The sequence below is a fragment of the Phoca vitulina genome, unplaced genomic scaffold (assembly GCF_004348235.1).
Source record: "Phoca vitulina isolate PV1807 unplaced genomic scaffold, GSC_HSeal_1.0 scaffold16, whole genome shotgun sequence".
NCBI classification, from domain to species: domain Eukaryota; kingdom Metazoa; phylum Chordata; class Mammalia; order Carnivora; family Phocidae; genus Phoca; species Phoca vitulina.
In genome coordinates, this window is record NW_022589719.1 from 29,029,416 (window position 1) to 29,044,918 (window position 15,503).

At 62.1% G+C, this 15,503-nt stretch overlaps 1 protein-coding gene across 1 annotated transcript; it reads right to left on the reverse strand.

The window, feature by feature from the left end:
* Window positions 1-946: 946 nt before the first annotated feature.
* On the reverse strand, window positions 947-14,142 carry FADS3 (fatty acid desaturase 3). Its single transcript, XM_032414870.1, has 12 exons — window positions 13,809-14,142; window positions 5,986-6,096; window positions 5,293-5,490; window positions 4,821-4,922; window positions 4,570-4,692; window positions 4,190-4,250; window positions 3,548-3,624; window positions 2,983-3,080; window positions 2,500-2,596; window positions 2,299-2,378; window positions 1,969-2,094; window positions 947-1,276 (listed from the first exon to the last, which is right to left on the reverse strand). The coding sequence occupies exons 1-12, from the start codon at window positions 14,013-14,015 to the stop codon at window positions 1,225-1,227; spliced, it is 1,332 nt and encodes a 443-aa protein (XP_032270761.1). The 5' UTR covers window positions 14,016-14,142; the 3' UTR covers window positions 947-1,224.
* Between the last annotated feature and the right edge of the window lie 1,361 nt (window positions 14,143-15,503).

Consider the following 15,503-nt stretch of genomic DNA (forward strand, 5'->3'; position numbering starts at 1 on the left):
TGTTAAGCCCTATGCAAAGAACCTTCCACCACCCTAGGAGGTCATACTACCACTCAGAGAGGTTAAATAACTTCCCACAAGGTGATACAGCCGTGAGTCCCGGTGCAGGCAGGACCCCCATCCCCCCACCCCGGTTTTCCTGACCAGAGAACAGTGGGTGGGAGCCGCATGGAGGGGCTCGGGTGGGGCGGGGTGGTCCTGGGAAAGGACTGGAGAAGATCTCCAGGATGTGTGCCCCTTCCACCTCCTGAAGAGAACCCAGCCCGCGGCAACGGCAGCCCTGACAAAGTGAGGGGCATCCTGCGGCGGATGGGGGGACTTCGGCTCCCCCTCCAGAAAGGCCCTCAGAGAAATCCTAGCTCAGCGCTTCATTTTCTTTAAGCTGCTGACACCACGCAGGAACCTGGTCCCAGGCAGGCGTTCGAGAAGGCCGGTGTCCCCGCCTCTTGGGGGCCACTGAGCGCAGTCAAGCTGCACCCCCACCAGCCTGATGCCAAGTGCAGGACCGGCGGGTGGCCCGAGGAGGCCCCTCATCACGGAGGCTGCGGGAGGCCAGTGCAGGTCCGGGTCATACTGGCTTTGCTTCCTGTGCTCACGGGGCCCCTGTGGACATGGCCTTCCGCCCTGAGCCCTGGTCTGCTGGACCAGCCCCCGTCCCGCTGTGTAGAGGACTCAGGTGAGGGGACCCCAACGTGACTGCCCAAGGTTGCTGGTGAGTGGGTAAAGAATAGGAAGGGACGGCCCAGGCCCACAGAGAGATCTGAGCCTAGGGCAGCTGCTGGCTCCCCGACCCAGGGCAGAGGGGACCTCTGAAAGCCACCATTTACCCCCTGCCCCCATCTCGCAGCACCCAAGGGCCCGAACTCCTCTCAGGAAGTCTGGGGCAGACTCCAGCCCCAAGATTCTTGCAGATTCAATACTCTACTCCATCACAGATCTGGGTTTGTTTTTATATAAAAATAACAGTTTTCCCTAAATTTTTGCTCTAGGAAAACATGCCATGCTGTGTGGCTTTATGTACCATCCCCCTAGCCCTGGTCCTGTTTGGCTAAGAGCCATGGCCTTAGGGCTGCCAAGCAGACAGGTGAGGGGGCCGAGGTGAAGACAGCAGATCCAGAAGGGTGGGCAGGGCCCCCTAGGCCAGGTGGGGAGGGGGGCAGGGGGGCGGAGGGGTCAAGGCTGCCTGGGCCAGCTTGGTGGCAGCCGGGGCCCTGCATGCTGCCCTCATTGGTGGAGGTAGGCTTCCAGCCAGACATCGCCAGACTTCTTCAGGGATCTAGGAGGCAGAGATGGGGTGGATGTGTTGACTGCAAGATACTACCCCCTTACCCCCAAGACAGTGAGGGTGAGTGGACTTGTCCCCATTCCTCTGGGGCAGGAGGCTGGCATGGGGGTGGGGGTGGTGCAGAAGGATCACTGGGAGAGGCCTTTGCACTCTTCCCTTGCCCCAGGTAGTCTCTCCCCCCGCCCACCGCCACACACATGTCCCCATCCCAGCCCTCCCCCCTCATCCCCATCTCTGCTCACATGGCGCCTTCTCAATGCCACCTACCCTGCCACCCTATTAAAAACCGCAAGCCTTGCATGGCCCTCCCATCCCCTCGCCCGCTCCCATTCTTAGGTTTCATGGTTTTGTTTTGCCAAAGCATATCTTCTCTTCCCACATTTTCTGTACTTATTTTAACTGCTTTCTGTTTCCCCTACTAGGATGTCAGCTCCAGGAAGGCAGGGATCTCGGCCTGTTCTGCTCATAGATACTGATGCATCGACAGCCCTCAGGACAGGGCCTGGGCCCCCGACAGGTGCTCCCTAAACCCGGCGGTATGAGAGAGCCCTGGGAAAGGAGGGAGGGCACAGGCTGAGGACAGAAAGTTTGATCAGAAAGGCCTCGAGTGCCAGCTCTTGGAGAGGGACCCGTGTGCCCAGGAAGGGGCCCCAGGGGAGCCACCGCGCATGGAGGGCCCTTACCCAATGATGTCCACCAGGGCGGTGAGGAAGGGCTTCACTTCGTAGTTGAGGCCATGCTTGGCACACAGGGCCTTGACCAGCGGGGCCACCCTGCGGTAGTTGTGCCTTGGCATCGTGGGGAAGAGGCTGGCAGGGAGAGTGTGGGCTGGCACCTGAGGTGAGGGGGTGCCGGAGGGAGCCCCTACCCACCCATCACCTCCCAGGCCTCCAGGGAGTCCGGGGCTTATGTCTTGGCCTCCCCGGGGAAAGACTGGACACAGGGGCCCCTCGTCAGCCCCTGGGCTCAGGACCCACTCCCACCCCCGTGGGGCCTCCAGGGACCACGCTCACTGGTGCTCAATCTGGAAGTTGAGGTGCCCGCTGAACCAGTCAGTGAAGAGCGAGGGCTCCACGTTGCAGGTGGCTGCCAGCTGCCAGGAACAGGTGGGGCACCGGTGAGACAGGTGGGCAAGGGGCCCGGACCTGGCAGCCCTGCCAGGGCCCCCATTCCCCCTAGCGGGGACTCGGCCCGGCAGCGCCTCAGCGGCCCACCTGAGAGCTGGCCCAGTCCCGGTGCTTCTCGTGGCCGATCTCCTTGGGGATGTGGTTCATCTGCGTGATCCACACAAACCAGTGGCTCTCCAGGACCCTGTGAAGGGAGGCTCAGGCACTGCCCGTGTCCAGCTCACCACCTGGATCAGACCTGGGCCTCGGCTTCCTCATCTGCGCCACGGGATTGCAGTAGCCCCTCCCCCACTGGGCAAAGCAGGGGCCATTGCTCGGCGGAGCCCAGAGCAGCCCTGCTCGTGAGGGTGGCCATCCACGGGGCCCCCTGTAAGCCAGGCCACGTCCCCCAGACCCACCGTCCCTGGGATCCTGCCACTCATGTTCCTCAGCCACCCAGGGAGGCAACCCTGCTGTCCCCATACTGCAGGTGGGGACGTGGAGGCTCTGAGAGCGGAGGGCTGTGGTCGGGGTCCCCTGCTGCCTGTGTGTGGCCTCTCCAACCCGCTGCCATTCCAAACCTGGCCGTACCTGACAGCGACGAAGAGGAGCAGGGCCCCAGGGAGGCCATAGAAGGGACTGTAGCACAGGAAGAAGCGCGAGTAGAAGCTGGCGGCCCAGAGCAAGTCCTGCAGAGGAGGGGAGAGGAGCACAGAGGCCCCGAGGCAGCCGGGAGGGGAGCTGGGGTCACCCACCCCTCCTGCGGGCTGCGCCTCGGAGCCCTGCACGGGTCCCCGTCTGCCTCCGGGCCTCGGTTTTTCTCAGCAAGGTAAAGGGACAGGGTCCTTGCCTTGCCAGCCTCATGGGACTGACTCTGGAGGGGAAGGTGCCATGGGGGGACCCCTCTGTGGGAGACAAATGCCTGGCAGAGTCGGCCCAGGGGATCCCCACCCCCTGGAAGGACACCCTGACTGGGAGAGACCCCCAGCACACCCCGTGCACACTCACGTGCGTGCGCACGCACACACACACACACACGTGTATCAGAGTCCCGTGCACACCTGTTTGCATTCGTGGGCAGGGCTGCCCCCTCGTGCCCTACCTCCTGCTGCCACAGCTGGCTTCCCTAGGGGACCCGAGCAGAACCCCCACTCACCGCCCACTGCATGCACACCAGCATGTAGGCCAGATTTTCCACTTCAAAGTTCACCAGCGTGAGCAGCGGTGGGCCGACTGCAAGGGAGCACGAGGGGGCTCAGGAGGAGCTGGGCTGGGGTGCCAAGCAGGGCAGGCCGAGGGTGGACATCCACGGGGCTTGGGGAGTTGGGGAGCGAGGAGCTGTTATCCCGGGAACACCTGTGGGACCTGGTGCCGGTCCCCTCCAGCTGGGTGACCTCGCATCACCCACAAGGCCTAGTCCACAATCTTCCCTTGGCATCTGAGCCTTCCGCAGGCTGGGGCCAGCTTCCCACGTCCCGACCCTTAAACCCTCACCCTGGCCGCCCCAACGACTGTCCTAATGCTCTAGGGCTCCGGACCCCTCTGGTGTGAGTGCAGGAAGGAACTCTGAACGCTTCGGGCAGGGCAGGGCCGTGGCGGCCTCTGGCGAGGGGACAGTCAGGCCTGGCCGCAGGCCGGGGTGACCGGGGATGGGAGAGGCCTGCAGGTGCCGTATGGAGGGAGGTTTAACAAGTGGGCCCCTGTCCCGGGAGGCGGTGGCGACCCCTGTCCAGGGTCGGCAGGCACGGTCCCAGGCCCCACTGTGCCCCCACCTCTGGCAGGACGCACAGACACTCACTCAGGAAGAAGTACAAGTGCTGGTGGTTGTAGGGTAAGTACCGGCGCTTCTTCTTGCCGTACTGTGGAGACAGCCGGGGCTGGGGAGAGCGGCCCGCCAGGCCCTCCTCCTCCCAGGGCGGGGCAGGGGGCTGGCTGGGGGCAAGGCAACCCTAGGTTCTGGCCACTGGGCCCATCCCCACCCCCCACCCCCCAGCAGGCTGGCAAGCAGGGAAGAGGAGCCCCTCGGGCAGGGGCTAGGCCTGGGGGCGGGGGCGGGGGGGGGTGGGGCAAGGGCCAGGTCGGGGGGGGCCCCAGTGGCCCCCGCCCCCCCCCCCCCCCCCCCCCCCCCCGCAATGAGCTGCAGGCCCAGCCGAGTGAGTCCATATTCTCCCCACACACCTCAATGGACGACTCCCCCAGGAGGAAGACGGGTGCCACGGTCACGTCTGGGTCTTTGTGGAAGATGTTGGGCTTGGCGTGGTGCTGGAAATGGCGGAAGTTCCACCAGTGGGCTGAGAAGCCCTATAGGGGTGAGAGGGGCTCTCAGGGCAGGGGCCGGGTCTTCCACCCCGTGCCTGCACACTTGCACAGACCCGGCGAGACAGCCCCAGCTCAGCCCCCGGCTCCCGACCACCCGCCCCCACCCTCACCTTCAGCTGCCCCATCACAAACTGCTGGGCCACGTGGTTCCACTGGGACTTCCTGAAGACCGAGGTATGGCCCAGGTCATGCTGCAGACACCAGCACTGAGCCTGGGGGCAGGAGCAGGGTTAGGAGCCCGTGGGAGGGAACCACGGGGGGCCCAGCTCTGGAGCCCCAGGGAGCCCTCCCAGGTCCCAGGGCACCCCCACAGCTAATGCTGGGTTTTAAGACCCTGTGAGCCATCTTCCTCTTTTTAACAGATGAGGACAACTGAGATTCGGGAGGCCTAGGGGCTTGCAAGTCTGTCAGGAAGCTCGTTTAAAATGCAGCTTGACCTACAGATACACGCCTTTTGGGAACCTCTGCTGCTCATTCATTCATTCATTCATTCACTCAGCAAATAGGTCCAGAGTGTCCTGGTATGCCAGGCCCCGTATCTACTAGATAGTTCATGTGGTGGCAAAACAGTGCTGGAGTCACCTGGGAGGTGGCCAAGACAAGGGCGGCAAGGGTGCTGGGCACCCAGCCCGGGCCGAAGAGGTAGATGAGGAGCCAAGCGAGCACCTCCATGGCCAGGATGTGGCCCAGCAGGAGAGCGAAGAAGGCGGGCTTGGCCTCAAACAGCTCCATGTCCTCAGCCGCCTGGCGCAGGGCGCGGAAGTCCTCGACCAGCTGGGCCTGCCACGGTGGAAGGGCTGGTCGGCTATAGAAGCGAGCTCCCAGTGGTCCCCGGGAGCCTCCAACAGCGACCCATGCCTCAGCCAGTCCCAGTGTGAGATCCTGGGGGTGCAGCTGGAGGGACGGAGGGGCGAGAGCACCAGCCTGGGGTCTGAGCCGGGGAGCGGGCTGGTGGCAAAGCCTCGCCCCACAAAAGGTATGGGGCACGTGAGAAGCAGAGAAAGCCAGAGCGGGGCAAACCCTTAGAGCTCAGTGCGTCCAAACTCTCAGTGTAGATGGGGATACTGGGCCCAGAGCAGGAAACACCAGCAAATGCTGGCCCAGCCAGCCCCGCAGCCCCGGGTTCCTGCAGGCGTCCCTCTAGCTCCACCTTCGGCTACCTGCCCAGGGAGGAATGGTAAACCCAGCCTTGGCCCCTGGGGGCCCCTGGGGGGAATGTGGACGGAGTTGCTCCTGGCGATGCCCCCCCCCAGCAACCCCTCCCCCCCAGCTCACGTCCTGGGGTCCATCCTGACTGGGCTCCTCTGGGGCCAGCTCTCCAATCAGCAGGGGCTGCAGGAACTTGCGCACGAAATTGAGGTCCTGGTGGAAGGCGTGGAAGGCATCCTGAAGGAAGGCCAACAGTCAGGGGGACAGACAGACAGACAGCTCCGGCGGCCCCCAGAGGCAGCAGGCAGATAAGGCAGGAGGAGGACCGCGGATGGAAGTGCGGGGCTCCGATGGATGGAGACGCAGCCGACTGTTTTGTGGTCATATAAATAGGGCCAAACGGGTCGGCCTTGCCCACTGGCCCGGCTGGGTCCTCCCCAGGCCCTGGGTGTCCTGCTGGAAGCTCCTCACCTGCCTGGACCCAGCTGCTTCCCCCACAAGGGCGGGGGGGGGGGGGTCCAAAAATCAGGCAAGGGCCACACAGACTGAGTTCTTAGGTTTGCAAGGGAGACACTGAAACAGTTAAACGCATTTGATTTTAAAAACAGAGGGGGAAAATACCACTTTTTTAAAAAAAGCAAATGAAATAAATATCACACATTCCCGTGATTCTGTAACAGCTGGGGGTGGGGTGCAATGCGACAGGGGTTAGAGGGCCAAAGCCAAAGCGCTGGGGCCCGGGACCAGTGAGGAAGCCGGCCCAGGCAGCTCTGAAATGTGAGCAAACTGGGCTCCCTTAGTCTTGCTGATCGAGTCCTGGTGCCACGGGCTTCTTCTTGTTCCCAGTTCTTCACTGCATCTTTATCCCTGGACTTTCAGAGGCTCTCTCTGAACGAACTAGCCCTCGCCACCCAGCTGCCCTGATCAGGGACTGGGGTGAGAGGCTGTCCCGGCGGGCCTGGGGAAGGGGCCTGCTGGCTGCCAAAGGAAACAGCTTTGAAGAAGGCTGAGAACGCATGGGGCCTCCTATTGTTCCCTTGCTAACAAGCCTTCCAGCTTCTGGGGGATGTTCAAACGGACAACTGGGCCCCTATACTTGCTACTGGACATCCCACGCGGTCCTGTGGGGAGGAAGCACTTCAGGCCCCTCCAGCCCCCACTTAGAGGCCACACCTGCGGAATCCACCCGAGGGGTCCCTTTTCCTTTTGTCTGCTCTCTTGCTGGCCCGGAGCAGCCTAGAGACGGGATGGGGGGGTTGCTGGGAGGGTGAAGCTTCTGGAATAACCTAGGCCCTGGGGAAGGTGACTTGGGGGCCCTTTCCTGAGCTCCTAAGAGGGGAGACGGCTGTGTAGTGCAGACCTCCCCCTCTCCGGGGTGACCTTGACTTGGGGGAGAGGAGGCGGGGGGGGGGGGGGAGACTGGCCCCACAGGAAGCTGCCTGCCCAGGCCTCCTGGGAAGCCAGGAGGGAAGACAGCTCTGGGGCTCCAGCTGACCCCACTCGCTGTGACCTTGAGCAAGTCTGTCCTCCTGCTGGGACCAGGCAGAAGAGGGCAAGACTCCAGCACCTTTCTGGCTCTGGACTCAGAGCATTAACTTTTTTTGTTTTCTTACTTTACTCTTTTGACCATTTTGAAGTGTGCAGTTCAGCGGCATCGAGTGCATTCACACTGCTGGTGACCACGGCCACGATCCACCTCCGCAACTTTTTCACCTCTGCCCCCACGAAACACTGACTGCCCGCCCTCCCCAGCCCCCGGCAACCACCACTCTGCTGTCTCTAGGAATTCGACTGCTCTAGGGACCTCTGATAAGAGGAATCAAACATATTTGTCCTTTTGTGACTAACTTGTCACTCAGCATCCTGTCCTCAAGCTTCATCCATGTTGTAGCAGGTGGTAGAATTTCCTTCCTTTCGAAGGCTGATGAGCACTGACTCTGATTCCTGCTTGCTTCCTCTAAAACTCCCCTGGCAGCACAGAGCTACGCCCAGGATTCCTTCCCTCCTCTTCCAGCCCTTCTTCTCCCCCATCCTCTGTGTTCTGGGGCCACCCTGGCGCCCAGCAGACCCCCAGATGCTCCAGGGCCATGCTCTGGAGCTGAGTTGCTGCCGAACAGGCCAGGCTCCTGGACTCTCTCCCTGGGTCCCGATTCACCCAGGCCAGGCCTGGGGATGCACCAAGGCCGAGGGCCACCTGAGGGACTTCCAGCCAGGTCTATCCCCTGGCGTGACAAGGGGAAGTGTGAGCCCCCAAAGGGCCGGTGAGGAAATCCCACAGCTCACAGACAAAGCTCTGGCTAATGAGAGGGGATGGGCAGGGCTGGGGCAGGTCCTTGGAAAGCAGGTAGGCACCGCTGAGCCTGTTCTTTTTTTTTGAGATTTTATTTATTTATTTGCGAGAAGGAGAGGAGAAAGAATCTGAAACCAACTCCAGACTGAGTGTGGAGCCCAATGCTGGGCTCAATCCCACAACCATGAGATCATGACTTAAGCCGAAACCAAGAGTCGGACGCCCAACAGACTGAGCCGCCCAGGCGCCCCGAGCCTGTTCTTCTCATACTCTCAGTCCCAACAAGGTGCATCGCTGGCCTCAGACCAAAACCTGATGCACCAGCAAACAGCTTTTGCTGGAACACTTGCCAGGGCCATGTGACCAGATCCTCTCTGGGCCACTGCTTAAGGACCCAGGGGCTGGGCAGAAGACTCAGAGAGGTTAAGCCACGGACAAAGGTCACACAGCTCCATCTGATGGAGATTAGATCAGAACCCAGTCTGACTGTAAAACTTCTGGACTTGTAGCCCCAGGGTGACCACTCCTGGGCCAGAGAGGAGGCAGTGGGTCTCCTGGGCAGGGGGTGGGGGGTGGGGGGTGGAGCGTGGCCCTCACCACGAAGCTGGCCACCATCCCACAGAGCCAAGGACCCGGCTGCTTGGAGGCTGGACTGTGGGGCACAGGAGGGGGATCCTGGCGTTTCTTGGGCTGCACTGCCTAAAGAGACCCCACCCTCACCTACCCCTGGTGCACCTGGAAACATCCTACGGTCCTCCCCCACCTAATGTGCCAAGGGTGGCACTCCAGGTCTCTCCCTCAGGCCTGGAACAGAGCTGGGTGAGGCTGCGGTGGCCCTAACATAAGCTGCTAGTAGCAGTGACAGGCTCCGTCCACAGGGCTGTCCCCAGGGCCTGGCAGAGCCGGGGCTGGATAGCAGGTGTGAATAAGAGGACAAGAGTCAACCCTCCACAGCCCACAAGGCAGGGGTAAGAACCATTTTACTGGAACGGAGGCTCAGCGTGGTAGGGGCACCCGCCCAGGCCAGAGATCGTCACGGCAGGGCGGGGATTTGAACCCAAGTAGCTCTGGGATGCCCACGCCCTCCCAGCCCTGCCTCGGCCCCTGCAGGGGCTCCTGCCCTGCCCCACAGCCCCTCGTGAGCCCCAAGTAGCAGCCAGCTAAGGCTCTGCGCCAGCCTGCTGGGGCCGGCATCTGAGCAGCGTTACGAGCCGAGCTGGGGAGCACAGACAAGATCGCACGCCCCTCCATTTCGTATTTCCTCATTAGGACAGCAGAAACCACCGACGCCCATCTCGCGGGGCTGCCGGGAGGACGGAGTCAGTGCAGGCCCTTAGAAGGGCCTGGCGTCCAGCTCTGGCCGAGCCCCCCCCCGCCCTGCTGACCCAACATGCCCCTCTCCCAAGTCCACTGGGGTTTAGCGGTTTCCAAGGGCGGGCCTGTGGGCGTTGAGGTAGGAGAGTGGAGTGCACCCTGCCAGCCGGAAGCTGGGGAACAGGGACACAGTGGGGACGGGCAAGCATTCCTGGTCACTCCCCGAAGGATCGGGAATGTTCCAGATCAGGAAGGGAATGCAGCAGGGCTGCTGGGGGCTCAGGTGGTCTGGGTCTGTCCTTGCGGCCTCCTTAAGCCGCTGTTGAGTTGTGACAATGGGAGGTGGGGGGGTAAGCCTCAGGGAATACCCCAGGAATCCCTCCCTCCGTCCCTCTCCCAGGTGGGAAGATGAAGGAGGCCCTCATGCCCAGCACGCATGCTCCTTCCCATCCCCCGACCCCAGCACTCCTATCGGAGCCAGTGGGAAAGTAGTATCAGGGTCGCCGTTTTATAGACGGGGACACGAAGACACAGAGGCTCTGAACTCTGAACACGGCCCACCCAACTCCCACCCGTGCAGGCCAGCCCAGCACAAGGACAGACCCTCCCAGAGAGCCGCTCCCGGTGCCCCTGGTGATGGGCCGGTACCCACATTAGGGTTCCACCCAGCACCCTTGGCTTCACAAGTGTCAGGCACCCCAAAGGGGCCAGGCCGTCTGACACGTGGTCCTTTCTCCACCACCACTCTCCCGCTCTGGCTCTTCCTAGCTGTTTCGTGGGAAACCACGCTTGGGTGCCCTCGGCAAGAAAAGCAGAGGGCCACCAGCGTGCTGGGGCCACGAGCGTCCCTACATCTGCACAGTGTTCCTGCCCAGCACTCCCCCAGGGCAGGAGCCTGGCACTGCAACTACCCTGGGAAGGAGCCTGAGTGGGTGGGGACCCTGCAGAAACCACCCACGGAGCCCAGGGAGGTCACACTCCATGGGGAGTGCTGTCAGGCAGCCGGGCTATGCGGGCAGCCGGCGTGGTGGGTGGGAAGAGCATGGGCTCTGCAGCCAGGTCCTCTGCATTCCTGGCCAGCCCCCTCTGAGCCCCCCCCCCCCCAGAGCCTCCCATCTGCCCCACCTCCCCCCAGCTCTGACCCAGACACAAACCCCACCCTCCAAGCCCAAGGACAAGGCCCTGCCCTTTGAGGGCCCCAAGAAAGTCCCTTCATGTCACCCACATTCAGCCTGTCTCCTCATCTGCAAAATGGGCCAACACTCATACCCGCCTTCAGTGCGTTGTTGTCTGAACACCCCCTGAAGCTAACTCCTAATACCGCCCCCCTGGTGCACCTGGGCCCCGAGCAGCTCCTGCCTTCTGCCCTGGCCATGCCTGCCCTTCAGAGCCCAGGTGAATGGCCACCTCTTCTGAGTGACCTCACCTGGGAGAAGGTAGGTCCCCACTGTCTCTTCCCTTAGCCTCCTGCCCTTCTCCTGGAGGGCTCTGCCTTCCCCTCCAAATTAGGGATCCTTTTAAATGTATCTCAGATTGCCCTGGCTTCCCTGCTCTGCCCTCCAAGATCCCCTTAGAATAAAACCGAAGTTCTGCTTTCAGCGACACAGAAGCCCAGCGGGAGCCAGCTACCCGTTACCTCTGGACCTCACTGCGTGCCCCTCTCCCCACTACTGCACTCCAGCCCCGCCAATATCCTTGCTGTTCCTTGAGTACCTTCCCACCTCTGAGTCTCTGCTCTAGCTCAATCCTCTGCCAAGGAACTTCGTCCTTGCGATGTTTTGTTCGCGGCTGTATCTTCAGAGGTTAGAACAGAGTTTGGTGGATACAGTATGCTCACTGAATATCTATCTGCTGGTGGGTTTAATGATTCCGTAAGTGAAGAATGAATGAATGGAAAAAACCCAGTTAAGCCACAGGGCAGCATGTTTAAGAGGATGGGCTATGGATTCACATCTCAGACCCTGCCACTTAATTTCAAGTCACTTTCCTTTTTTGAGCTTCAGTTTTCCCATCTGTAAAGTGGGAAAATCACTAAAAGTACCTGCCTCATAGGGGTATCCTGAGGATGAGAAGAGTATCTATCAATCAAATGCTGAATTTGGAGCCCAGCACACAGTAGGTACTCAGTGCCCAGCCCTGGTATACTTCTGACCAGCAACAGCCGGGCCTCGCCCTTCCCTGGCTGGCTCAGCTAGTCTCAAGCCGCCTCTGACTTCTTAGGCAAACCTGGCTCAGGGCCCAGAGCACTCTCCCCAGGGTACCCAGCTTTGTATCCCAGGATGGCCACAGGCTGACTTCATGGCACAGGAACTCTGGGAATTTCCTGGCAGGAAGGCTTCTGTTGCCTGGACATGAGAACAGCTGATGGGCGGCTGGGGCTAATGAAGGGTGGGGAGGGAACACAGCCTGGAATGGGGTGCCTGGGCCTGGACTCGACCACACACAGCATCTGTCATCTGTGCTGTGGGCCCATCAGAGACGAACGTTGGGGCCCCCCGCCCCCCAGCCACCTCAGAACCCCTTTGGCCCGAACAGACCAGGTATTTCTGGCAACTCCGGCCCAGTGTTTGGAGCCCTGAGGAAACTAAGATGGCCCCAGTGCAACTCCTTCCCGTTCCAGACCTGGATAGAATGAGACAAGGCCACCCAGCCCAGGGGCGGCCATGCCCTGGCTAGTCCACTGCCCTGTGTGGTTTGCAGGGCACACTCACGCTTACCAGCCAGCCACACGTACCAACCAGGAGCCACTACGTGGCAGCCCCAGGGCCACAAAGTTGAGAAGGCACGGTCCTGCCCGCAGGCGGCTCACTGTCTGGCTCAGCTCTCCCCACTTTACAGATGAAGAAACTGAGGCTCAGAGGAGTAACACCCGGTTCAAGGTCACTCAAAGTCTCCAGTGGCAGAGCCAGGACCCAGCCCCAAGGAGCAGACAGATTGCTTTTTGGAAATGGGAAACAGACCTTACGGGCGATGAACCAATGCGAAATCTGTCAGATGGAGGTCTCGGGGTCGAGCCCTAACTGTAGGATGGGGTTCCCATGCGGGAGGCCCCCAGCACCGGCCTGGGCACCAAGCAGGAGCAAGTAATTGAGAAATGCTCTATGTCATCCTTCCCCTCTCCTGCCTCCATCCTGCCCCTCAGCTCCAAGGTTGGGGTGGCCTTGAGGGGTGGTCAGGGTCGTGGCACCTCACCCCCCAACCCCCAGCAGAAATGCACACACGTACGACCATGCACACAAATGTGTACAGTGCACACGCATACAGGCCTGTGCGTGGTCACACACTTGTTGGCCCCCAGTCATCTTCAACTCCATGGCCACCACCTGGCCCATGGACAAGGCTTTCTGTCAGGTTCTAGACTTTCAGGAGGCTTCTGACTCTAAACCCTCAGCTTCTTAGGGTAGAAGTGGGGAAGAAAGACCTTTTCCCTTAAAGAGTCCATGGAGATTGCCCAACCCGGTAAACAGGGACACTAACCTCCTGGGACAGAGCACAATTTCTTCTGCTGCTTAAAGTTCTGCCAGTTAGGGATTCATCTCCTGATATCTTGAAGACTCCTGGTACTCAGGGTGGCCAACCCAGAATTTTAGACGTTCAAGGCAGAGCATCGTGGCCTCAACTCGTCATCTCTGGATGGGGGACTGCTGGACTCCGGCCAGACAGTCCCAGTGGACCAGGCCACATCCCTCCTTGGCAAGGCATGTCTAGACATGGGCTGGGAAGGGGAAGTCGGGGTCCGCCAGGGCCAGCCTATTCCTGGGGTGACCATGCTTCCCGAGGAGGCCCACCCAGCCTGGCTGGCAAAGTTCTCCCACGTGTAGCTGCCAGCCCAGGAGAGGTGAGTCACTGCCCCTCAGAGAGGTTTACAGTGGCTCTTGCAAAAGCCACAGACCTCTGGGCCCTGCCCAAGCTTTGCTGCCCAGCCCCCAGCCTCTGGTGGCACATCCCTGCCAGTCTCCCGGGGGGACCCCACCCTACCCCTGGCACTCAGCAAAAGGAACCTGGCCTGGGGGACCCAGAACTGAGAGGAGGAGCTCAGGGCACAAGGAGGGCTCCTTGACCATGACACACCCACCTCTGAGAGCCCCTTACTCCTGCACAGACCCGCTCTGGCCCTGCCGGGCCCTGCGGCCCGGTGTGCAGGTCCTCCATGCAGAGACCTGGCCTCCTTACTCCACATCCGGCCCTGGCTTGTCCATCCCAATCCCGGGTCCCGGACCAGGAGCTCAAAGGTCAGCGAAGAGTAGAAAGGATGCCAGACCCCTCAAGTAGAGAGAGTCCCAGTGCCCACGACCAGGCCCCAGCCAGCGCCAGGCTCCACCCGGCCAGCGGTGGGCTTCCTTACCGTGGCGTCCTCCGCGCCGTGGTGGCCAATGAGGCGGCTGCCCCCCGGGTGCCGCTGTGCCCAGCGGCTGATGTCGTAGACGCGACGCTCGATGACCAGCCACTTGTCGCCCGGCAGGTTGTGCTGGCGGATCTGCTCCCAGCGGAAGGTGGGCAGCGGCGCCCCCGGCTGCGCGGGTCCCTCGCCCGGCTCCCCGACGCCGCCCATGGCTGCGTGCGAAAGCCCTCGGGCCGCCGGTACCTTGGCGAGGTCCGCCGGAGACCCCGAGGGGAGCGAGTCGCGGCCCCGGGGGCGTCCTCCGCCGCCACCGGCTCCTCCGCGGCCCCGCCCTGCCGCTGCGGCCGCCGTACGAGCGTGCGCCTGCCCGGCTCCCGGCGCAGGCAACTTTTCCCTCCCTTATAACCGCGCTGACAGCGCCCGCCTCGCCTCCTCCCCTCGCCCGGCCCCGCCGGCCCGCCCCGCGCCCGCTCCAATCCCCGCGCGGCGCCTCGGCCTCCATTGGCTGCGCCGCGCTCCGGGCCGGCGAGGGCGGTGTCCGGGCGGTGTCCCGGCGGGCCCACCCCGCCTGCGGGGGCCGCGGCCACCACGCCGGGCGCTTCCCTGCGCCGGGCTCCCGGCTCCCGGCTCGCGGCTCGCGGCGCCCGGCGGGCGGGGCGGGGGGCACGGGGGAGGGGCGGGGACTTTACACCCTTGACCGGTGCGGCCTTGCCCTCGGGGCCCAGGTCTGCGCCAGCGGGGTTTGGAACCACAGTCTGCGCACACGGGGCTTCCAGCCACGCGTCCTGGAACGTTCAGTCCTGAGCGCACGGAGGTGGGAGCGCTGCCTCGGGGTGACTGGAAATAGCTTTCAAACAATCGGCCCCCAGCGTCTGCGCAGCGAGGCCGCCGTCGGGGCTGAGCGACCCGCCGCGCCATCCGGCCCCGCGCGGGGCGGTCTGCGGGGGAGGGGGGGGCGTGGTCTTCCTGCCGCTGGGGCTGCAGGGTGGGGATGTGGAAGGGGGGCAGGGGCCCCGGCATCGGTAGCGGGTCGCTGTCATTCATTGGCTGCTCTGCTTGTTGCAGCCCCCTCCCCCATTTTTACTTAAATAAATTCAAGTCCTTTTGAGAGTGTAAGGTGCTCCCCAAACTACTTTTTGTGTGTTTTTGAGATAAAGACACCTGTTCCTAGAAGCGAGGCGTTCACACTCGACATGGAATGCAATCAAGCCAAGGTTATGCTGCGGGGCAGCGGGGGTATGAAACTCGAGCACAGCGGGATCACCGGAGAGCCTGTTAAGGCAGGACCGCTGCGCTCCCCACCAGGGTGGGATTCAGCAGGGCTGGTTTGGGGGCGGAGAATTGCATTTGGAACAGGTTCGCGGGGGGGTGATGCTGCTGCGCTGGTTCAGGGAATGCACTTGGAGAACACGAAGTATATTTCTCCGATATGCTAACCTTTTATCTTGGTTTAACAATTTGTAGTAAATCATTAAAGCTAGTATTTGTGGGGCAGGAGGGCCAGGGCGCCAGGAAAGGCTGAAGGGGCTTCTGGGTTCTCCTTGGTACCGAGAGACCTCTATTTGGTTGCCAAGACAACCGTTAAGGCCTTGCCCATGGCCCTGGGCTGCCTGAGCACGGAGGTGTCCTTGAACCCCTCCCTGAGCATGTGTGTGGGGGGGTGGGGGGCAGCAGAGGTGTGTGTGGCTGGCGGCTGAG